General features: G+C 37.1%; 3 protein-coding genes across 5 annotated transcripts; 2 read left to right on the top strand and 1 right to left on the bottom strand.

The window, feature by feature from the left end:
- Positions 1–334: 334 nt before the first annotated feature.
- Positions 335–4,021, bottom strand: LOC103998074 (beta-glucosidase 22). The gene is made up of 13 exons (XM_009419457.3): positions 3,756–4,021; positions 3,334–3,397; positions 3,026–3,084; positions 2,597–2,672; positions 2,445–2,516; positions 2,255–2,342; positions 1,897–2,155; positions 1,693–1,808; positions 1,406–1,626; positions 1,292–1,320; positions 1,097–1,199; positions 912–1,002; positions 335–832 (listed from the first exon to the last, which is right to left on the bottom strand). Exons 1-13 carry the CDS (start codon positions 3,888–3,890, stop codon positions 601–603), a joined length of 1,545 nt encoding a protein of 514 aa, XP_009417732.2. The 5' UTR covers positions 3,891–4,021; the 3' UTR covers positions 335–600.
- Positions 4,022–9,794: 5,773 nt separating this feature from the next.
- Positions 9,795–13,179, top strand: LOC135593209 (uncharacterized). 3 transcript variants are annotated; one of them, XM_065083076.1, is made up of 3 exons: positions 9,795–10,727; positions 12,478–12,583; positions 12,931–13,179. In XM_065083076.1, the coding sequence occupies exons 1-3, from the start codon at positions 10,013–10,015 to the stop codon at positions 12,941–12,943; spliced, it is 834 nt and encodes a 277-aa protein (XP_064939148.1). In that variant the 5' UTR covers positions 9,795–10,012; the 3' UTR covers positions 12,944–13,179. The 3 variants fall into 3 exon arrangements, with proteins under 3 accessions (XP_064939148.1, XP_064939147.1, XP_064939149.1); XM_065083075.1 differs by having other exon boundaries at positions 12,472–12,583; XM_065083077.1 differs by lacking the exon at positions 12,931–13,179 and adding an exon at positions 11,909–11,990 and having other exon boundaries at positions 9,879–10,727; positions 12,478–12,579.
- A 4,582-nt stretch (positions 13,180–17,761) lies between these two features.
- On the top strand, positions 17,762–19,985 carry LOC135593207 (UDP-glucuronic acid decarboxylase 2-like). Its single transcript, XM_065083074.1, has 6 exons — positions 17,762–18,486; positions 18,672–18,819; positions 18,910–18,989; positions 19,132–19,215; positions 19,298–19,372; positions 19,460–19,985. Exons 1-6 carry the CDS (start codon positions 17,881–17,883, stop codon positions 19,784–19,786), a joined length of 1,320 nt encoding a protein of 439 aa, XP_064939146.1. The 5' UTR covers positions 17,762–17,880; the 3' UTR covers positions 19,787–19,985.
- Positions 19,986–20,250: the final 265 nt, after the last annotated feature.

The following is a 20,250-nucleotide window of genomic DNA, read 5'->3' as shown; positions in this document are numbered from 1 at the left end:
GTACCTTATCATAACAAACATTGACAGTAGCACAAGTATCATATCACCAAGTCCTAAAACCTCTCTAAAACCGCTCTTACCTTGTGGCAACAACATCAGCCAAGGGACGGAGGTAGTGGGGTGAGCATGAGGGTAAGGAGGTCGCTATGTCGCCACCCCCACCCCTCTCCGCCCCGTCGTCCCCATCGTCGACCTCAACGGAGGGGCAACAGTGAAGGTAGGGTCAGAGGTGGATGGACGCACCAACGTTGACGAACCGTCGGGTGATCTCAATATCGTTAGCGAGTAGTAGCAGATCCTCATGGACAACTATTCGTTTGTATTTGACAAAATCTAGGTCGAACATAACGTTGATCACATTTATTTGAGCCAATCTTATACATCCACCTAAGCACGATAACGTTGACCCACCCAGGATCAACCTCCTTTATTATAGCATCACATCTTAATGCCATGGATGCAGCTCATCCTAGTAGTAACAGCTCAAATAGCAGAAAACTAGTGAAGATCGAAGGAAACATGATGCATCTTCACTCACATTGGCTCAACTTAATTGTATGTCTTCATCTTTATCCAAAGCAACATGATAACCATCACGAGTCACTGTTGAGAATGAGATCTTTCATGCAGTCCCATCCTGTTTATATTCGTGCCAGTCTTCTTCTTCTTCAGGAAGTCGGAGTACCAAAGTGCAGAAAGCTTGGGTTGCCTTCTAAGGTTTTCGTCTTTGAAATCGACATAGTATAGCCCAAATCGTGATTGAAACCCAGCCAAGAACTCGAAGACATCTAAAAATGACCACACGTAGTATCCCTTCACATTGGCTCCCTTCCTACATGATGAGAGAGATTTATGAAGATGTCTCACTTTCTTACTCTTACGTACATGAAGTGGATGATCGGGCTAAATACCTAATACCATCGAGCATGCTGCTAATGAAGGCACTCAAGTAGTTCACCCTCTCGACGTCGTAGATTGTGTCATTTGTTCCATATCCATAACCTGCATGCATCAACATTCAAACGAGACGATCAAACATTTCATACCGTGTAATGCGGTTCTGAGTGTGGAGTCATTATGGTGAAGCAGCACTGACCATTTTCTTCGATATAAACTGGAGGATTTCCATAGGCATCTCTGATATACTCCAACATATGTTGCAGGCCATCAGGATCGATGGGTACGTCAGCAGGGATTAACTGGCTCAGATATACACCACACATATAGGTTAGCCAACTCAAGCTGTATTCAGAAACTGATCATATTAAAAGAACTGCTCTTATTAGTTTACCTGACCGCTCGGTGTGTCGTTCTTTGAAACTGCAAGCATGAAGGTGCCAACAATCCATTAGGAGTGCAATCAATGAACTGCTTTCATGTGAACTAAAGGAAGAAGAGGACTAACATGAGAATTTGGCAAAGAGATCTGCGTTGAAATCACGAGGTGCAGTCTTGGAAGCGTTGGAGTTGTCCTTGACCCAGATTGATTGATAATGATTTAGGCCAATGAAGTCGAACGAACCCTTTACTTGCTCGGATTGCTCCTCCGTGAAGGAAGGAAGCCTCGAGCGGACAATCTTCTTCATGATCTTTGGGTAGTCTCCGAAAACCAGGGGGCTAATGATCCTAAAATCAAACAGAGATTAGCATATGATTCTTGTGAACATGCAGTTGACTGCGAGCTGCACTTACCAGCCTATGAGGAAGTCCAATGATCTTTGGGTTGCTTGGAAATCTAATCTGGAGTTTGTCAATGGATAACACCAAAAAGAATACACATTCAATCCTATCCTCCCATTTTGTATGGCCTATAAGAAAAGATAGACTAAGTCTGCATTTCTGTGAGTGCATTGCTAGGTGAAAGGACATGATCCTGGAAAAGATGAACCGACTTACTTGATACTTTGTTCTATACAATGAGACAACAGAGGCGTGTGACAGTAAGAGGTTGTGAGTTGCAATGTATGGCTCGGTGGTGGAGTCACCGACGGTGCAATTGAGTAAGCCGAAAGGCTTAGAACATCTGTTTGGTGGAAAGACTCCATTGTCATATGACGCCATCCCTATTATGTTAGGCTCGACGATGGTGGTCCACTGAGACACCCTATCACCGAATTCTCTGAAGCATACGTCTGCAAATGCTGTGAAATCCTCCCTGGGTTGCATCTCCGAAGATCGATTAGTCTCGGATTAATTGAATCAAGCAAGCGGGTTTTGCATCGACGTGAATGAGAGAGAAAGGATGGTGGCTTACACAATTTTCTGGCTCAGCCATCCTCCATACTCGTCTTCAAGTGCTTGTGGAAGATCAAGATGATAGATTGTCACATGCGGCTTTATTCCTGCGTCATCAAAAAAGAAAAGGAAACAAAACAAGAAGATAAGCAAGAAATTGGTTTTTTCTTTATTAGAATATATAATTCAGGAGTGGGAATTAAACTCACCATATTTCAATAGCTCATCAATGAGATTGCTGTAGTAAGCCAGACCTTTTAGATTAATGGCTCCTCTTCCATCTAAGGAACAAGAAATGACACATAAGAATCTAAATCTCGCCTTGGATTTTGGACATCTCAACAAGTTAGATCTGTCATACTTGGTATAAGCCTCGACCAGGAGATGGAGAATCTGTAGGAGTCGAGTCCTGTGTCAGCCATTAGCTTCACGTCTTCCTGCATGGTTAATTTTACAGCTAAGCTTGATTTCCGATGGTAATACTATAGCCATGTCTTATTGTATTGCTAAATAAAAGAACTCGAAAGGAATTCGGGTGTACATATATATATATACATATGCATGTCCTCATCGATAGTGATGCAAGCCTTCTCTTTCTACTGCTGAACTCTTTTCTATGCCACAATAGGAATGCCAATAATCAAAGCAACAAGGAAAACCCAACTAAACAACACTACAAAAGATGAGGACTCAGAAAAGCTGCTTACGATTTGTATTTTTCTCTTGTTTCTTTTTATTTTTCTGTATGATGAACGAAGCTTTAATGAGAAAGAGAGGCAGACGGACAGACCTTATATTTGTGGTATTGATCGGAAGCCACATCTCCTGTGCTTTTGTCCAGCATCCCCCCTGTCACATCCATCACCCAAAATGTAATGCCAGTGTTTCTTTTGTAGGTTAAACTCAGAGGAACTATCTTCTTCCTTTTTTTTTTTATTGAAAAATCTTGATTGTTTTAGGTGCAAATTACTTCGGCGACATAAACGTGCATAGAACAAAACGAGAAAACGAAAGAAGAAGAAGAAGAAGAGGATTGCATCGTTTAATTAAAGCCAAGTCAAAAATGAGATTGACAGGAAGAATAGCTTGTTCTCTCACCTGCATGAGTATATGTATCCCATAAACTTGGAGTCCTACTATCCTTAGCAGCGGCACCCTCCACCTGCACATAGATATATGCATCATGTAAGAGCACAAAGAAACTTGCACTAACTGCGAGGATCCCATGAATTCTCTCTTTTGTCTCAGCCAAGTCTAGCTAGTGAACACTGTTCCAGAGGAGATCCGGGCGCCGGCCTCGCGTGCCACCGATGCCGCCGCTGGTCTGCCGTCCGCAGCGCAGCCGGAGGCGCGCGAGGGTGGCGTTCCAGAGTTTTATATGAAATCCAATGCTAAAAATTAAAATATAGAGATAGGAATACCTCTTGTAATTTTTAATATAGAGATCGAAATATTAATTTAGGTAACTATATAATTACCCCTTGTAATTAAGCAGCAAGGCATCGACGAGAGTGAGTTACCTGGTAAGCCGAAGTTCCTGCTCCAAAGATGAAGCCTGGTGGGAAGTCGTCCCTGCTAAGTTTGGACTCGGTAGTCGGCAGAAGCAGCAGCAGCAGGAGGAGGGTCGTCAACAAGGCCAAGCTCTCCTTCCTCATCGATCTCTCTCTTCCTAGTCAGGGCTCAGCAGGTCTCTGTTGACAAAGCTGGGAACGGGAGGTGGGGGTGTCGCCTGCCACTATAAGGGATCACTGTGTGGGGCAACGGAAAAGAACAAGACGCTTGAAGACAGTCATACATCGATATCGTCACCATCCTTTTTGGATGGACGAACCATACATTCAACCAAGGGCAAGAACCCATTCTTCTACGGCCTTCGTTTGTCTGGTTCATCTCTTTTAACTCGGGTTACGTGAATTGCAAAGATTGAGAGACGTGAACGACTTCTTCCCTGTGGAACATTAAAGAAAGTGTGTTTTCTTTTGCTTTCGACTTCTTCCCGACGAAAGATTAAAGAAGTGCAGCCAAAATGGACAGGGTGAGGAAAAAGGCAAGGAATGGACAACTTTGTCTGCTCTTTGAAAAAGCTAATTCAACTTCCCTTAAGGCAGTCTTTTCTTGTGTTTTGTGGACTTTTTTTGTGGTTCAAATTCAACAAACCTATAATATATATATATATATATATATATATATATATATATATATATATATAGTTTATGATTTTTATAATAAAATTAATTTAAATAATTATAATTATATAATAAAAATTTAGATTAAGATAAATAGATGAGGATAAGGAGATTTATCGGGCTAATATTTGTTAGGCTAAAAAATATTCTAAATTAGAATTACTTCTTGTTCCTTCTAGTAATATAAAAAGTCAACCAGCATGATATCATATCATCAGTAAAAGTATATCAATTAAAAAAGAAGCGGAGATTAATAGATAAAAAAAATAGATATTGGAGTAAATATTTTTAATCAACTTTTTATCTTCAAAGGTGAAAATTATCCGTTTTGGACTATTAAAATGAGAACTCTATTTATTTTATAAAAATTATAAAATTTGGTAGAAAATAGTTTTATTACGAATGATCTATAGAATCTCAATTTTCTTGAATATTAAAAATATCAAATGAATGAAAATATGTAGAGAGACGTAAGAGCTTTTCTATATGCTACAATAAATAATAGATGTTTTCTTACTCATATCAATATAATATTGAAGTATATTTGGAGATACAGCTTATGATTTTTTTTTAAGAAAATCATCCATTTAAAAATTTATCTACTAAAAAGTATAAGTTATATATTGTGATTTTGTATAATATAAATAAGAATTTGATAAGATAACATAAACATTGTTCACCTTAATCCGAGTTTAAAATCAAATCACTTGCAGAACAACCAATAGCGTTTAGTTCGGTAATGAAGAAGAGTCAAAAGCATGGAAGAAATTTTCCCAGCGAGCGCAGGCAGTGAGGGAATCAACGACGGCGTGTTTAGCTCATTGACTTTAGGACGCAGGAGTAGTGTTATATATACTATGAAAAGACTGTCGTATGGGGTCATATGAAGGGATCAATATAGTGTGTGGGTAAGGAATACTATTATGGATAAAGGAGTGTCTGCTGGGTTTCAGGAAGTTTGGTAGTACATGTAAGACGACGACTGGCACTGAGAAGGCCAAGTGGTTTAATGTCTCAATCCAAGAAAGGAAAGGAGTATCTCTTCCCAACCTTTGTAGCTCATTTAAATTAAGGTTTTTATTTGATTTTTAGTTGTTGCATTAGGAAACTTTCTAGAATTGGATTGACTTTTTGGTAAGAGAGACTATCTAAAATTGATTGACTTTTTGGTAAGAGACAAAGATATTCATTATTTCCTAGTAAAAATTTAGTTTTTAGTTTTTCTAAAAAGATACTCATTTTTCTCGAACAACACTTCTAATTCGAAAAATATCTAAATTATTTTTCTCTTCTAGTTTTTTTACATCGTCAATGCCTTTATCGACTGTTATCCCTCCCCTCTATTCTTTTTTTATGTTGCTATTGCCTCTATCATCTGTCGCTTCAATTGTCTTCTCCCTTTACTCTCATCGGGAGGTATTTTCATCGGTGGAGAGAGGAGGAAAATATTTAGATAGATATTTATACTTCGAATCATTCAAATAAGATATTAAAGAGTCTAATTTTTAACAAAAAAATAATTTTAATTAACTTAGAGTTTTATACATAACACTATAATTAAAATAAGATAGATAGGTTAGGTTTTTATCTATGTTTAATAAAATTTAAAGATCAATTAAATTAAATATTTAAATAAGTATTTGTACTTCAAATAATTTAAATATGATACTAAAAGAAAAATCTAAGAATCTAGTCTCTATACTAATTTTAAAATAAGATAGTTACTTCAGGATTCTCATAAATTTTAAAATAGTAAGTTTATAGCTCAATTGAGTTTGATGCTATTACAAAAAGCAAAGTTATACTAATTTCTTATAAATAAGGAAATATATTGTAGGATTAGATAGAATATTTATCTTAATAGCTAAATTCCTAAAAATGTTAAACTAGTCCAAAATCCCCAACCAAAGTAAGAAGACTTTACTTCTTCTTCTCATTCAATTTTTCTTTTCTTTAATTCCTCTTCTCTTCTCTAGTCTAACATAGATGACAATAAGGTTCTAATTTAATAATTAGTTTTGCGCTTATGTTCTATAATTAGTTAGGTTTAGATAACACAAAGTGTTGCAATGTGAAGTATGCAAAAAAAAAGAAAAGAAAAAACAAACAAAGTGATTGATACATGTTAACCATTTTCTCTCTCCTTTTTTAATATTTTTCTCCTCTACTGACTTAATATAAAAACATTCACAAATCATGTATAGATTTTAGGATTTACAGTTAGGTCCATATAAATTAAGCTTCTAATATAAAATTATGTAATATAAAAATTATTAAATATTTTTTATTTAAAAATAATTAAAAAATATATGGATATCATAAATAATTTAAAAATAAAGGATATTGCCCCCTCCTATTGCTAAAAAAAGAAATCTAATTATCTAATTATCTTACTTCAATCAATGAAAAGATGTGGGATAAAGTTTTATCATTTCTCCTAAGTAAAATTTTTAATAGAATGATATTTTAAAACCACTTCAACCAAAGGAACAGCCAAACAGTAAGCAAAATATTATAAAATAAATGATATGTTAGAACTAAGATCAAACAAAACATTTATATTTTTATTAGAAACATGAATAATACATTCAACCACTAATTTGAAAGTTCTAGAATTATATTTAGTGATAACATATACTCTAACATAGGCTATAAGCTTAGGAGGTAATGGCTTTTCTTTTTGTCAAAATGGCAATCTTTCATTTGATAAACCAACTTATTATGAGCAAAAGAAACTCCAATCATTCAAAAACAATGACTTATTTTATGATTTTTTATAATATTTTACATGTGAGAAAGTCTTTTCTTATTGCTTCTCTCTTTTAAACTAAACTCAAATGTCTTTAAAGTTTTATTATATATTTCTGATTCATTTTTTTTCTTTTATTCTTATGGTTGATGAGTTTGGCATTAGCTTTTTTGTCCATGATATTCTAAATCTTCTTAATATTTTTTTCGATTATCCTAGCTTTATCAACCACATGAATATATACTTTGAGTTTTAAAATTAAAATTAGATTTCTTATAGTTGGCCTTATTCTCTTTGAGTCATATTTGTTATTTCATTTGATTCATTGATATCGAGGGAACATATGACAACATATGAGTAGATGAAGATTAAAATACAAGATATAATTTCAAGAGTTATGTTTGACATTTCTTTTGATTCATCGATAACCAAATAACAAACTCAAGAATCATATTTGTCATTTTATCCGATTCATTGATATCAAAGAAACATAAAAAATAGATCAAAGTCAAAATGCATGACATGACATGATTTCAATAGTCATATTTGATATTTTATTTAATTCATTGATATTAAAGGAGCATATAAAAATATATAAGCATATTAAGGTCAAAATGCAAGAATTATTCAACATTCCATTCGATACATTAATAACGAATGAGTAAATAGTAACTTATAGTGAATCAATGTCAGAACAATAAGCTTAAAAGTTGTGTTTGATAACAAAAGAATAAAAATAAACATACAAGTCGATCAATTAGAATGCAAAACAATAAACTCAAGAGTAAAATTATATTTATCATGTATCATGGGAGCATGCCATGAACAAATACAAGACATAAGCTTAAGTATCATATTTGATATTTTATTCAATTTATTAATATCAAAAGAGCATATAACAATATATAAGCATATCCTTTGGAATCATATCAAAGGAACATAGATAGTGTCGTAAGATTATAATATAATATAAATTTATCCGTTTCTAGATGGTCACATAACACAAGTATTCCACATCTAGATAAAGTTTTTGGGGTCGACAAGAGCAACACAAGCTGTACATATAACATTGTCCTCTTTTTATTTCTAGCAAAGGATCCATAATATCTCATAAATACTAGAATAAGGATATTCTTGATAAAAAAAAAAAGTAGGAATGTATCAAAAGCATATATGAGATAATAAAACTATACATATGTATATATAAAACAATATCAAGTTAACATAAACATATCAATTATAACGAGAATCAATGAATAAGAGATAAAAAGATACTTTAAAACAGTAATATGAGACTCATTTGACAAAGGATTTTAACTAAAAATATATTTCAATTATATCAAAAGAACATAAATGATGTAATCGGATCATAACATAGCATGATTTCACCTATTTTTGGACAAACATAACATCAGTTTAGAGTTCAACATGGCTCCATTAGCATAATCTATTTCCTTTTTATTTTTGAAAAAAAGATCAAAATATCTTACAAACATCAAAAGTACACATAAGGTTATTCTGATCAAAGAGATAGATATATATTGAAAAATCATGTGAAACAACAAAAAGCATGTATATGCACGTCTAGAGCAATGTTAAAGCTAACTTGAATATATACACAACTCATTCAATTATAGTAAAAATCAATGTCTAAGAGAAAAAATGGTTCAATGGGCCTCATTTGAGGATGGATTTTAACTAAAATTAAGTTTCAAAAGGTAAAAGCAAGAACTGATAAATTTGAGAATCAATTTATTTTGACAAAATATGTAAGGTAAGTTGCACTAGATATTTGGACAATTATGCTTCAATTTATTTAATTAAGATATTTATACTTTAAATTATTTACATAAGATATTAAAGTAAGATGCAAGAGTTTAGTATCCATCAAAAGAGATTTGGTCTGATTCAAAATTTTATAAAGAAAATTATTATATTATTTTGTCTCAATTTGAAAGGAGAAGGAGGAGAGAAAGAGAGAAGTAAAGTAGAGGGATAACTTGGATTTATTTTGAATTAGAACTATTTTAGACAAACTAAAATAGGAGCATTTAAAAAAGAAAAAACTGAAGATTATGATTTATTATTACTATTATTATTATTATTATTATTATTACCTTTCTCATCATCATCATAAAATCAATGACCCTGAATAGTTTATGACAAGCACTTGGATAGTATACATAATACAAGAATAGTGGAAGTATATGTTAGAATTTTTTTCTTTAAATTTTCATATATGCGGATTGGAAGTGTTTCTAATTGTTTATTCAGTTTTGACAAGCTTTATATTGGAAACTTTATCTTTGTTGCTGTAAATTGCTGTCTTCAAAAAGTTGTTTGTGCTGTGAACTTTTATCCATCTACAGTTCTATAAATTTTTACCTATTTTTGAAGTATTATTTTTAACCATGGTTGTTAATAAGAAAAATGAGATTGAGGTCGATCTTATCTCTCGACCAATGACGGATTGCCACGTAGGTCCCCGACTCTTAACGCCACTGCACGTCACAAGCTGTCAAAGAGCGTCTAAATTACAAAACTACCCCTTCCTACGTCAGCTAACCCAAGGTTGTAGTCTTGTGAATATCTTCATATCCATCGGCTATCCATTCATACAACGAACGGTTGTGATGAGTTTCACCAACGTCGATGTGCGTTCTTCAACTCTTCCCCCGCTGGCCGGAGAACGCCCACCGGCCTAAGTTGCTTCCCTTTTGTCCTCCGATTCGATCGATCGATCGATCGAAGACTTGATAACTGTGAGCTTCAAGAACCCTAGATCGACTCGTCGCCTTCGAGGTCGGCAGAGGAAATGAGTTCGTGATCCCTCGGGGCGGCGATGAAACCGAGAACCGCGAACTCACGCCACGCAATCGATTCGTGCACGCTGCTGCTCCACGCGTGGAAGCCCTTCCAATTGCAAACGCTCGTTGCTGCGGATCCACCCAGGTCGTATCCCTTCCGCGCCAAGAAGCCCTGCCTCGCCGATCGGTCCACCGCCCCCTCCCCCGCCAACGCAGTTGGCCTCGACATATCGCGGCTCAGCCTGAAAGACGACCCCCCGCCGCCTCGGCCTCCAAGACGGGAGGAGGGGCTGCGGTGGTTCGCGGGGAAGCGGCGGCGGCGGCATGGATCGCGGTCGATCTCCGGTCGCAGCTCCGATCGCAGCGGGACCCGACCCCGGGGCGGCGTCTCGGCGACGTACGCTACCTGCTCTGACTTCCCGCTGGCTGCTGGTGGAACGGATTCGAGCGGGGAGTTTTTCGTGATCGGGGACTGGAGCTGGGGATCGGATGCCAGCGAGGCAGCCCGGGTGACGAGGAGAGAGGGGAGGGAGGTCGCAGTAGGAGTGAGGTTGGAAAGGGAAACCTCCGGGTTTGGGGGAATTCCAGGCGTTGGAGGTGCAGGGATGCTGGAATCACAGGCGAACGAATCCGGCTATGGAAGCGAGGCTGGATACAGGGGCGATGGGGAGCTCGGCTACGACGACGAAATTGAGGATGAGGATGATGATGATGATGGGAAACAGTTGTTCTGGGGTGAAGAACTCGGAGGTATGAACCCTAAAACCACATTTGACCCTGCTCTTGGATGAATGATCTCTAGAATTATCAAACTCAGTATTATCATCTTTTTGTACGTCTATATGGTTTTAAACTGCTGACCGTAGCTTGCCTTTGTTATCTTTCTCAGCTTACTGATTTATTGCATTTGTTGATTGGATCCAAGACTTGCTGGCATGTGTGGAAAAATCGGTGCATTGTTAATCTCATGTCATGTGAGCTATAACATATGAACATTTATATATATATAGAAGAAAGGAAGCGATGAATTAACTGAGACTTAGAAAACTTTTCAATTATGTTATTTTTCATTCCTATCGGTGCAGTAGTGTGTATAATATTCAGTGACAAACATGTTGGCTTTAGCGAGAAAAGCATAAATCTTCGTTGCTTAAAAACTTGATACCCAGACAATTTGAGTGATGAGAACTGTAGTTGATGAATGATTCTAATTGAACAAATGTATCTCAGGAGATTAACAAGCACAACTAGTATAATATCAGATCTTCTATTTCTAGCTTCACTTAGCTACAAACTTCTTTTAAATACTTAAGAATCTCACAATGTAACGAGAAATGGAATAAGGAAAAGTAGCCAAGATTATGGACAGGTTGCTCTATGCGATTAAAATATTTCTTGTCAGAAATATTCCTGAGATACTATAGTTTTTTGTGCATCAATAATTCAAAAGAGATGGTACTAGTATTAATTGGAATTTTTTGTTTGGTTTGGTTTTTGTTGAGATAGATAGTTGAATTGTTTGGTCACAATTATCCTGACAGCTTTGTTGAGATAGTTGCCTAGTGTTCTAATAGTTACTATGGTGGTGGATGATGAGACAGAAGCAGACCAATGGGAGGATTAATGAAAAGCATGATAGTAAATCAAAAGGGAAGGAAAAATGAATAACAAAATGATAGATAAAAGGACACCTGTGAAGATAGGGATGACTTTAAACAAGTAATAACTAAGATGTACAGATATGTTTTGGTATCCTTATCTTTTTTATATCTATTTACATGCCAAGAAACACAATTCAAATATAGTAGATTTTCTTAAATTATTAAAAAAATTGTGGTTATCAATTATATTTACAATTGTCAGTAGCTTAATTTATTCTTTGCCATCCATATGGAATGTAGAGATTCACCATGCATGTCTCGATGTGGCAGGTAGACATCATTCCTTTATTGGTAAAAGAAACTGATAAATCCAAACCAAAATTGTACTGAGCACGCATAGGTTACCCGAGAGGTATCTCCTCCCTCTTTTTGCATAAAGTGGTTCGACATTTTGATGGCTTGTAGGGGTTGTATTTGGTTCAGTCTGTCTGGATTAGTATTAATATTTCTTTTTTAAGTGGTTGGATATTTGGTCTCTGGTAAGGGGTGTACTTGGTTCGGTTCATATGTTAAGCTACCGAAACAAAAGAATGTTGGATTTACCTATATGACTGTTTGACGATTGCTTGACCACAAATCAAACACAATCCTTTATGCTGCAGTCTGTGATGAGGGATGCTTCCTTCAATCACTGCTTGAAATAGTTGGGAGGAATTTTAGGTTATCCGTATGCTGCATAAACTAAATACTCTGAACCTTACATGCAACTGCTGAGTCAGCCCTATTAAACGCAAGTATATTGCATGCCTGTTCTTGCTTTGTGTCCTTGATATCATCATGAAAGAGGGAAATTGAATAGAATTGTGCTACAACTTCACTGATGATTTTATCAGCCGCAGATGCTGATCAGATGGAAATTGTCAGCGAGAACAAGTTTGCAGAGCAGAAGGTCCACCACCGAGGCAGGCACAGGAAGCATGACTGGAGAATAATGGCCTCCTTGAGGTAACAATTAAGTGATATATGAATATTTTGCTGTCTGATATTTTGTAAGTATTTTCATGTCGATAGCCACAGTATACAGTGCCCAATGGCTAAGGCAATTGTGTATAGCTGTAGGAAAGTACATAGTGTCAGTATCACACTTGGGCCTAAGAGAAGAGTCGGTAGTCGTTCTTGTGTTGCAATTGGCTTCGACATATGCATGGTGTGCGGTTGATACGGCATCATCCATGGAACAACAACATAATGTTGCATGTAGAACTCCTTTTGGGTCCAATTGTTATCCTTCTTAAGCAATGTTGTAGATGGCTGAATCTGACTCTGCCTGACACGAATAAATTCAATTTCAGCAAGCCATGTTAAAGCCAGAGCTTCTGCTGCCATCATATCCATCTCAAGCCTTCTGCGTGAACAACCAACCAATCTGCACAACTGCTACACTACTTGCAATCATAATTTTTGGACTGAGATGATATCATCAGATACTATTGCCGTCTGAGATGACCACATAATCCACTATCGAAAAGTAAGAGCGTTTGGACTGTTGGCAATTTTATGTGAACGAAAAATTCAATTTTGAATAGCATTATTGAGAATAACATATGCATGTTTCCGAGCAAAGACATTATTGGTGTTAGTTGCACCAATACTGCAGGTGATGGCTATTTTTGATTTTTAGTGCTACCTACTGATGAAAAAGATTGGCATTCAGCAAATACAATCAACACTTGTCGTCCTTCCTAATGTTCTCTATCATGTCATTTCATGTGTCAATGATATTGTAGCATCCACAAATCAACTTTGCCGACTGATGATGCACATACCAGAAACTATGCAACATTTTACATGGCTAATCTCGATGATGATAAACAACTACAGGGCAGCCATGGAACAACAACTTCACCTACGCCCGTCGTCTCATTCGAGGAAATCTGTTGAGCACACGGCTGCCAGGAGAACCGACTTCACAGCATACCATGCAGCTCAAGAACACTCCGGGAAGCATGTTCTTTGAGTTAAGACACAGGTTGTCCCATGTTCTCGACACAAAGCCACCTAATAAGGTTAGGTCTTTCAAATTAAACTGATATCCCATCTGATATATATTAACTCGATCGATTTGATTTAGACATAATCTTGGTTTTAACATAGTATAAAAATAAAAATATCGATCATAGCCAGGCAGAAAAAAATATAAATATATTTACGAAAATAATAGTTAAAGACTTTACCTGCTAAAATCTTTAAAAACACATGGTAAGTAGATTTGACACATTAAGTATATAAATTATTCGATAAAGTTTTAAACACTCAATCTTTATTAAACATATACGATACATCACCGCTAGACAAATCCATCAATTAGTGCATTACGTCTTACACCGAAATGATAAATAGTCTTTAAGATTAAAAAAAACATAACATTATTTCAATTTCTTTCCTAACTCTCTTTTTTTTTTAGTTTTATAATTAAATTATCAGTTTTTATTTTTATTTTAAATCTGATTTACTTTAAATTTCATGCTGCAAGTGTTTTATCCTCTTTTTTCACTTTAAATCTCATCATGCTGTCAAACAAATTGTCAAGGGTTTATATCTAAACCTACATCGTCATAAATTTAGTAGATTAAACGGAGCCAAACAAACAAGCAAAGTCATGAAAAAGGCTTAATGTGCCTTTGGTTGGTTGTGGGCAGCACAAGAAGCTCGTCGTGCAAAAGAAACGACAGTTGACATATACTTAACACACCACAAGAAAAAACTAAATGGTCTCCATCGACTAAACTAACTAATATTTTAAATTATCAAAACATAATATTAAAGAATTAGATGACCCAACAAAAAAAAAAAAGAGTAACTAAAGCTTCGATCGATCGGTACGTATTACTTAGTAAATTATTAAATTTTTTTAAATATAATTTTTCTTTGATTCTGTTTTGATAGTTATGATTACGAGAATTTAATTAAGGAGGAGTAAAATTAGAAGAAAAAAAAAAAAGAAAATCCCAACCTAATACTACTTAGTACATGGTAGACCAGCGGTCGTCGTTGGTTGCCCTGCGCAACAGGCAATCTTTGTTAGTAGCAACGTGTATTGGAGATGAAGCTAAGTAGTCGTTGTTGCATACTTTTGCTGAATCGTTGACATGTCCGTTTCACCATAAGAATCCGAGTGTTCGTCTCCGAAAGCTTCGTCTCGTGACTACTGTTGGAGAGTTGGCGAGAAGAAGACACAAGAGAACCACATAGATCGGTCGTCAATTCTACGGACGAGGGATTTTAATGTGTGTGAGACTTATCTTAACATGGAATGAATTCTACTTCGCCCACGAATATGAATATGAAGTAAATAAATAGCAAAAAAAAACAAAAAGCTTCATAAACTTAGAAATGAAGGTAAATGATGTTCATTAATAGCTAAATTATCATCGATAGGTAATTATTGATAAATTATCATCGATAGCTAAATTATCATTAATAGCTAAAACAAAAAGCTTTAAGATACTAAGTGTAAAATAAAGATAAATGATGTTCGTTAATAGCTAAGTTATCTTCAATTACGAAAAAAAAGAAGACTTAAGCCTATATTTTTATAACATAACTTATAAAATAATAAAATAATAATTAACGTCGATAGGTAAGATGTCACGATCTGGATTTAATAGGGTAACTCTTAATTTCTTTGAATCCAAACCATTGATTAGAATATTAAAATTAAAATTAATAATTATACTTTCATCAAATCAAATTTTATTTTACATATTTTCGATACGAGACTAATTAATTAGTTAATTAATTCATATCATAAAAATTTTATATAATTAATTAGTTAAACATTAATTGAGGCCTCACTAATCAAAACAGACTTGAAGAATTTTCCCTACTTATAATGCAAAATAGCAATGACACGCAATTAATTACCTCTCTGGTACGAAGTAAATATCCGAAAACTGTTGGAAAATGTGATCATAGTTTGTCCTGATATTTGGCATCGATGCCACGACGCCAAAGCATATCATTCTTCTTATTTGATAATATCACAATAATTATAGGAGACCAACGTGAAGTTGTCCCTCTCAATAGCTGGATCGCATGAAGCTTACGTAAACCTAATTCTCGTACAAAAGATGACCTCATTAAACTCTTGCATCAATTGTTTCCGCTACAACTTATTCACTCTCTCTCTAAGCACAAGTTGTACGGCATAAGAGACAATGGTTAACCATTTGTTATAGAGATTAAACTTCCTTTGTACGACGCTATTTAAGAGTACTACGAGCTTATTCGACTTTGTTAATCATTAGGTCACTTATTGGCTCAACATGTTTTGCCATCACACATTTAATTGACTAAGACGTACATATTATAACTTCTTTTACTACCTCAGTTTTAGATTAATTTCTAAATTGTATATCTCTTTTTTTTGCATGATAAATAATTAGTACGGGATTTAATCTATTAGACCTTGATCAAAACCTCAATCACTTAACTGATATATCTAAAGAAAATAATAAAAGATAAGAATAATTATTGAAGAAATGAAAAAATTTTAACTTAAATATATTAGGAGGAAGGATTTCCCTCAACAGAGTAGAAGATTTTTCTCAACAGAGAAATTTCCTCATATATTTGAGGAAATCTTATATTCTATCAATATCGGATAAGGTTTTAAATACTGATCACATCACCAATAAATTATTTTTTTAATGTATAAAATATAAAAACATATCTCTTAGAGATGATGTAACGATAATATTTTCACACATCCAAATTTTTGAAATGATTTTTTTTTCTGAAAAATAAGAAATTATATTAGTCAACAGAAACTATAAAACGGAAGACTATGGAAGCCTCCAAATTAAAATAAGAACAATCTTAAACTCTACAAAAATTTACATACTCACAAGTTAAGATGTTACAAGATATATCAAAATGACGAAGACTAATGATACTAATTCGATCGAGAGGTAAGAGATTAGGACATTAACTTGACTAGTTGGGAACCCAAGCCGCCACCTTACATTCCTTGGGATCCACAAAATATATCGACAGGCTTGCAAATCTATGTATAATATACGTTTGAATTTGATTGTGGTTGCCCGACATGCATGTGAATAACTCGATATAACCTTCATGCCTCCATAAGTAATATATTATATAAAAACTATATAAGAGACATGTATGCTTAGATTACTAAGAAATTAAGAGAATATATAAATAATAATAATATTTTTTTTTTACCTATGATCAAGGGTATATTTTATACGCTTTTTATAGTGTATCGAAGTGATCATCGAATAGGGATAGAGATTAGTTCTAAGAATAATTACACAATGGTTTTAATCATCATTAAGTCATGAAATCATGCATTACATTATGAATGTTACAGTAAAATGTGTCAGTCCAAAACATATATTGATTACCAAAAATATAAAAAAAAATTAAATATTTTATTATATATATATATATATATATATAATTTATTTAACTTCAAATGTGCATATATATATATATATATATATATATATATATATATATATATATATATATAAAGCGTTGGTGACCACTTATTGAATATATTACCCAATTAACATCAAGTCATCAAAATATGAAGTAGGTAAGGTATACAACCGAATATGATGCTCATATTAAAATATAAAATAATAAATATATAGTTTTGAGACCCACAATAAAACCATTTTAGGATCCTATGAGATCGAAGATAAAGTGGAATTTGATGCTTTAATAATTGTCAAATGTTTTAAATGTGTCTTCTATTAATAAGTGTCACTACATACCAACTCATCTCGAGCGACATCAAGCAAAGTCGCCAACAACAAAGAACATGTGGCCAACCCATCACCACCTTCCCTTTCACTATTACATAAAGAAATAAATAAAAAAATATATATATATACACTAATTTTTTTGACTTCGAATGTATATATATAACATAAAATATGTGAAAAAGGTCTTCCACATTTTTAGTAATGGATATATAAATTTACAGAAAACAATTGTTTGAGGTCTTACCACTGCGCCGAATTATTCTTCATAATTAAAATTTCTTTTTTTTTATATACCAAGAAGATCAACCTCATAAAAATAAATAATTGTAGATTTATATGGAGAAAACACAAGAAAAATGGCATCCTTGTCCGGTCCCGCGAGGCGGTGCCATGAACAGGGGAATCACGAGTTCCCCCCACCCCTCCCTCCTCTTGGGCCCTACTTAATTCCTCTCCCCTTCCCTTCGTCGCAGGCGCCACTTCGACCACAGACCGGCTGTGATCCGCGACATGAGCTCGGAGCTCATCTACCGCGGCCACGACGCGCAGCCCCCGACGAGCGGCGCGGGGTACTCTGCGAAGCCCGAGAAGCGGATGCTCTCGCTGTCGCGCGCGCTCCGCTACCTCCTCCGCGAGCAGCGCCTCCTCTTCCTGCTCGTCGGCATGGCCCTCGCGGCCCTCGTCCTGGCCTCCGCCCGCACCTCCCCCGCCGCGACCGGCGGCGCCCGCCCGATGATGGCGGACCCGTGGTCGACGGCTGTGCACCACCACGGCCACAACCACAGGGCTGAGTTCGAGGTGACGAGGGGGTTCGTGGGGGGGAAGGTGCCGTTGGGGCTGAAGCGGAAGGGCCTGCGCATCGTGGTGACGGGCGGGGCGGGGTTCGTGGGGAGCCACCTGGTGGACCGGCTGATGGCCCGGGGGGACAGCGTGATCGTGGTGGACAACTTCTTCACGGGGCGGAAGCAGAACGTGATGCACCACTTCGGCAACCCCAACTTCGAGCTCATCCGCCACGACGTCGTCGAGCCGCTGCTCCTGGAGGTCGACCAGATCTACCACCTCGCCTGCCCCGCCTCCCCCGTCCACTACAAGTTCAACCCCGTCAAGACCATCATATCCTTCCTCTCGTCGTTGCTATTTCCCCTCGGTTCATCCAAGTTTTCTTGCAGAGTACGACCGCTGTTTGTGCAAATTCCGTTCCTTGAGATCTTTTTGCATCAAACAGATTGGATTCTGCTCTGTTTCGAGGATCTTTCGTTAGATTCCTTCTTGGATGCCTCCTTAACCCACCTGCGCACAAGACCAACGTGGTGGGAACTCTCAACATGCTCGGCCTGGCCAAGCGTGTAGGTGCCAGATTCCTCCTCACCAGCACCAGCGAGGTCTACGGCGACCCCTTGCAGCACCCTCAAGTCGAGACCTACTGGGGCAACGTTAACCCCATCGGTTCTCTCTCTCTCTCTCTCTCTCTCTCTTTGGAGGCGGGATGGCTTTATGATGATGATTCCTTCTGATCTCTGCATGTGGCGGTGACAGGCGTTAGGAGCTGCTACGACGAAGGCAAGCGAACAGCCGAGACGTTGACCATGGACTACCACCGCGGTGCCCAAGTAGAGGTCATCGATCCCCCACTATATGTATATATTCATGTATACGGAAAGACGTGGCTTTGACGTGCATCCGACGTTACGATTGATGCATTTTGCTACAGTCTACGGCTGAGCTTTCTCTCTGACTGATTCATTTGGTTGACTACAGGTGAGGATTGCTCGGATCTTCAACACCTACGGGCCTCGCATGTGCATCGACGACGGTCGTGTTGTCAGCAACTTCGTAGCGCAGGTTTGCTGCTGCAATTTTTCTTAGTAGGAGACTCTCTGTCTTGGTTCACTAAAACTGAGATGGTACGGTTCGATCGGCCCAGGCATTGAGGAAGGAACCCATGACTGTTTATGGGGATGGGAAGCAAACCAGGAGCTTCCAATACGTCTCTGATTTGGTAGGGAGGGTCTTCTTCCTAGAGCATTTTTGGCAGGATCAGCTGATGCATAGTTTGACGCTGACGCTCCATTCCGACGGGATGCAGGTGGAAGGGCTGATACGACTGATGGAAGGGGAGCACGTGGGTCCGTTCAACCTGGGAAACCCAGGGGAGTTCACCATGCTGGAGCTGGCCAAGGTGGTGCAGGAGACCATCGATCCCAACGCAAGCATCGAGTTCCGACCCAACACGGAGGACGACCCGCACAAGCGCAAGCCCGACATCACCCGCGCCAAGGAGTTGCTCAACTGGGAGCCCAAGATCTCGCTCCGCCAGGGACTCCCTCTCATGGTCTCCGACTTCCGCAACCGCATCTTTGGCGACCACTCCGACGCCAACCCCACCAGCGCCACTGCCACCGGATCCTCCTAAGACTCCCTTTCACGTATATATATATTTATATATATACAGAGAGACGAGATGGTAGAAGTCAGAGAACATAGTCGTGAGAGATGTTTTACGAGTATTCTTGTCGAGCGTTCCTGTCATTGTAGCGTATGTTAATTACTGGTGCTACAGGCTTAGCTGTAGTAACTGAGTTGCAGTGGCAGAGTATGGTTCTGTTCTCTTATGAATTTTCTTTTGTATATTGAGGAAGCCAAGCTGGCTCTTTCCCACCATGAAGAACCCAAGACAAATCCAAGTACGCTCATGTTGCAGGATTCAATGGTTCTCTGTCTTGATGAGGACGAAGGGGTACGACTCGAGGTAGAATGTCAATCTCGACAGACCATCACTAGCCTTTTGGTCCCTCTCGATGTAATTGAAGAATGAAGAAAGACAAACCCTTCCATGCCAGTAATGCCGATGATTTGTTTGGGATGGCAACAATAACT

Source organism: Musa acuminata, chromosome BXJ1-9 (assembly GCF_036884655.1).
Source record: "Musa acuminata AAA Group cultivar baxijiao chromosome BXJ1-9, Cavendish_Baxijiao_AAA, whole genome shotgun sequence".
Lineage (NCBI taxonomy): Eukaryota > Viridiplantae > Streptophyta > Magnoliopsida > Zingiberales > Musaceae > Musa > Musa acuminata.
This window is presented reverse-complemented; position numbering and strand designations above follow the sequence as displayed.

What these genes read in the sequence shown, in the direction of transcription:
- LOC135593207 (XM_065083074.1), top strand. Translation starts at nt 17,881, where the DNA reads ATGAGCTCGGAGCTCATCTACCGCGGCCACGACGCGCAGCCCCCGACG. An exon ending in TCAACCCCGTCAAGACCATC is followed by an intron (nt 18,487 to 18,671) that starts ATATCCTTCCTC and finishes CCACCTGCGCAC; the next exon opens with AAGACCAACGTGGTGGGAAC. An exon ending in ACCGCGGTGCCCAAGTAGAG is followed by an intron (nt 18,990 to 19,131) that starts GTCATCGATCCC and finishes GGTTGACTACAG; the next exon opens with GTGAGGATTGCTCGGATCTT.
- LOC103998074 (XM_009419457.3), bottom strand. Translation starts at nt 3,890, where the DNA reads ATGAGGAAGGAGAGCTTGGCCTTGTTGACGACCCTCCTCCTGCTGCTG. An exon ending in TGGCTGAGCCAGAAAATTGT is followed by an intron (nt 2,156 to 2,254) that starts GTAAGCCACCAT and finishes GATGCAACCCAG; the next exon opens with GGAGGATTTCACAGCATTTG. An exon ending in TTGGACTTCCTCATAGGCTG is followed by an intron (nt 1,627 to 1,692) that starts GTAAGTGCAGCT and finishes GTTTGATTTTAG; the next exon opens with GATCATTAGCCCCCTGGTTT.
- LOC135593209 (XM_065083075.1), top strand. Translation starts at nt 10,013, where the DNA reads ATGAAACCGAGAACCGCGAACTCACGCCACGCAATCGATTCGTGCACG. An exon ending in CTGGGGTGAAGAACTCGGAG is followed by an intron (nt 10,728 to 12,471) that starts GTATGAACCCTA and finishes TGATTTTATCAG; the next exon opens with CCGCAGATGCTGATCAGATG.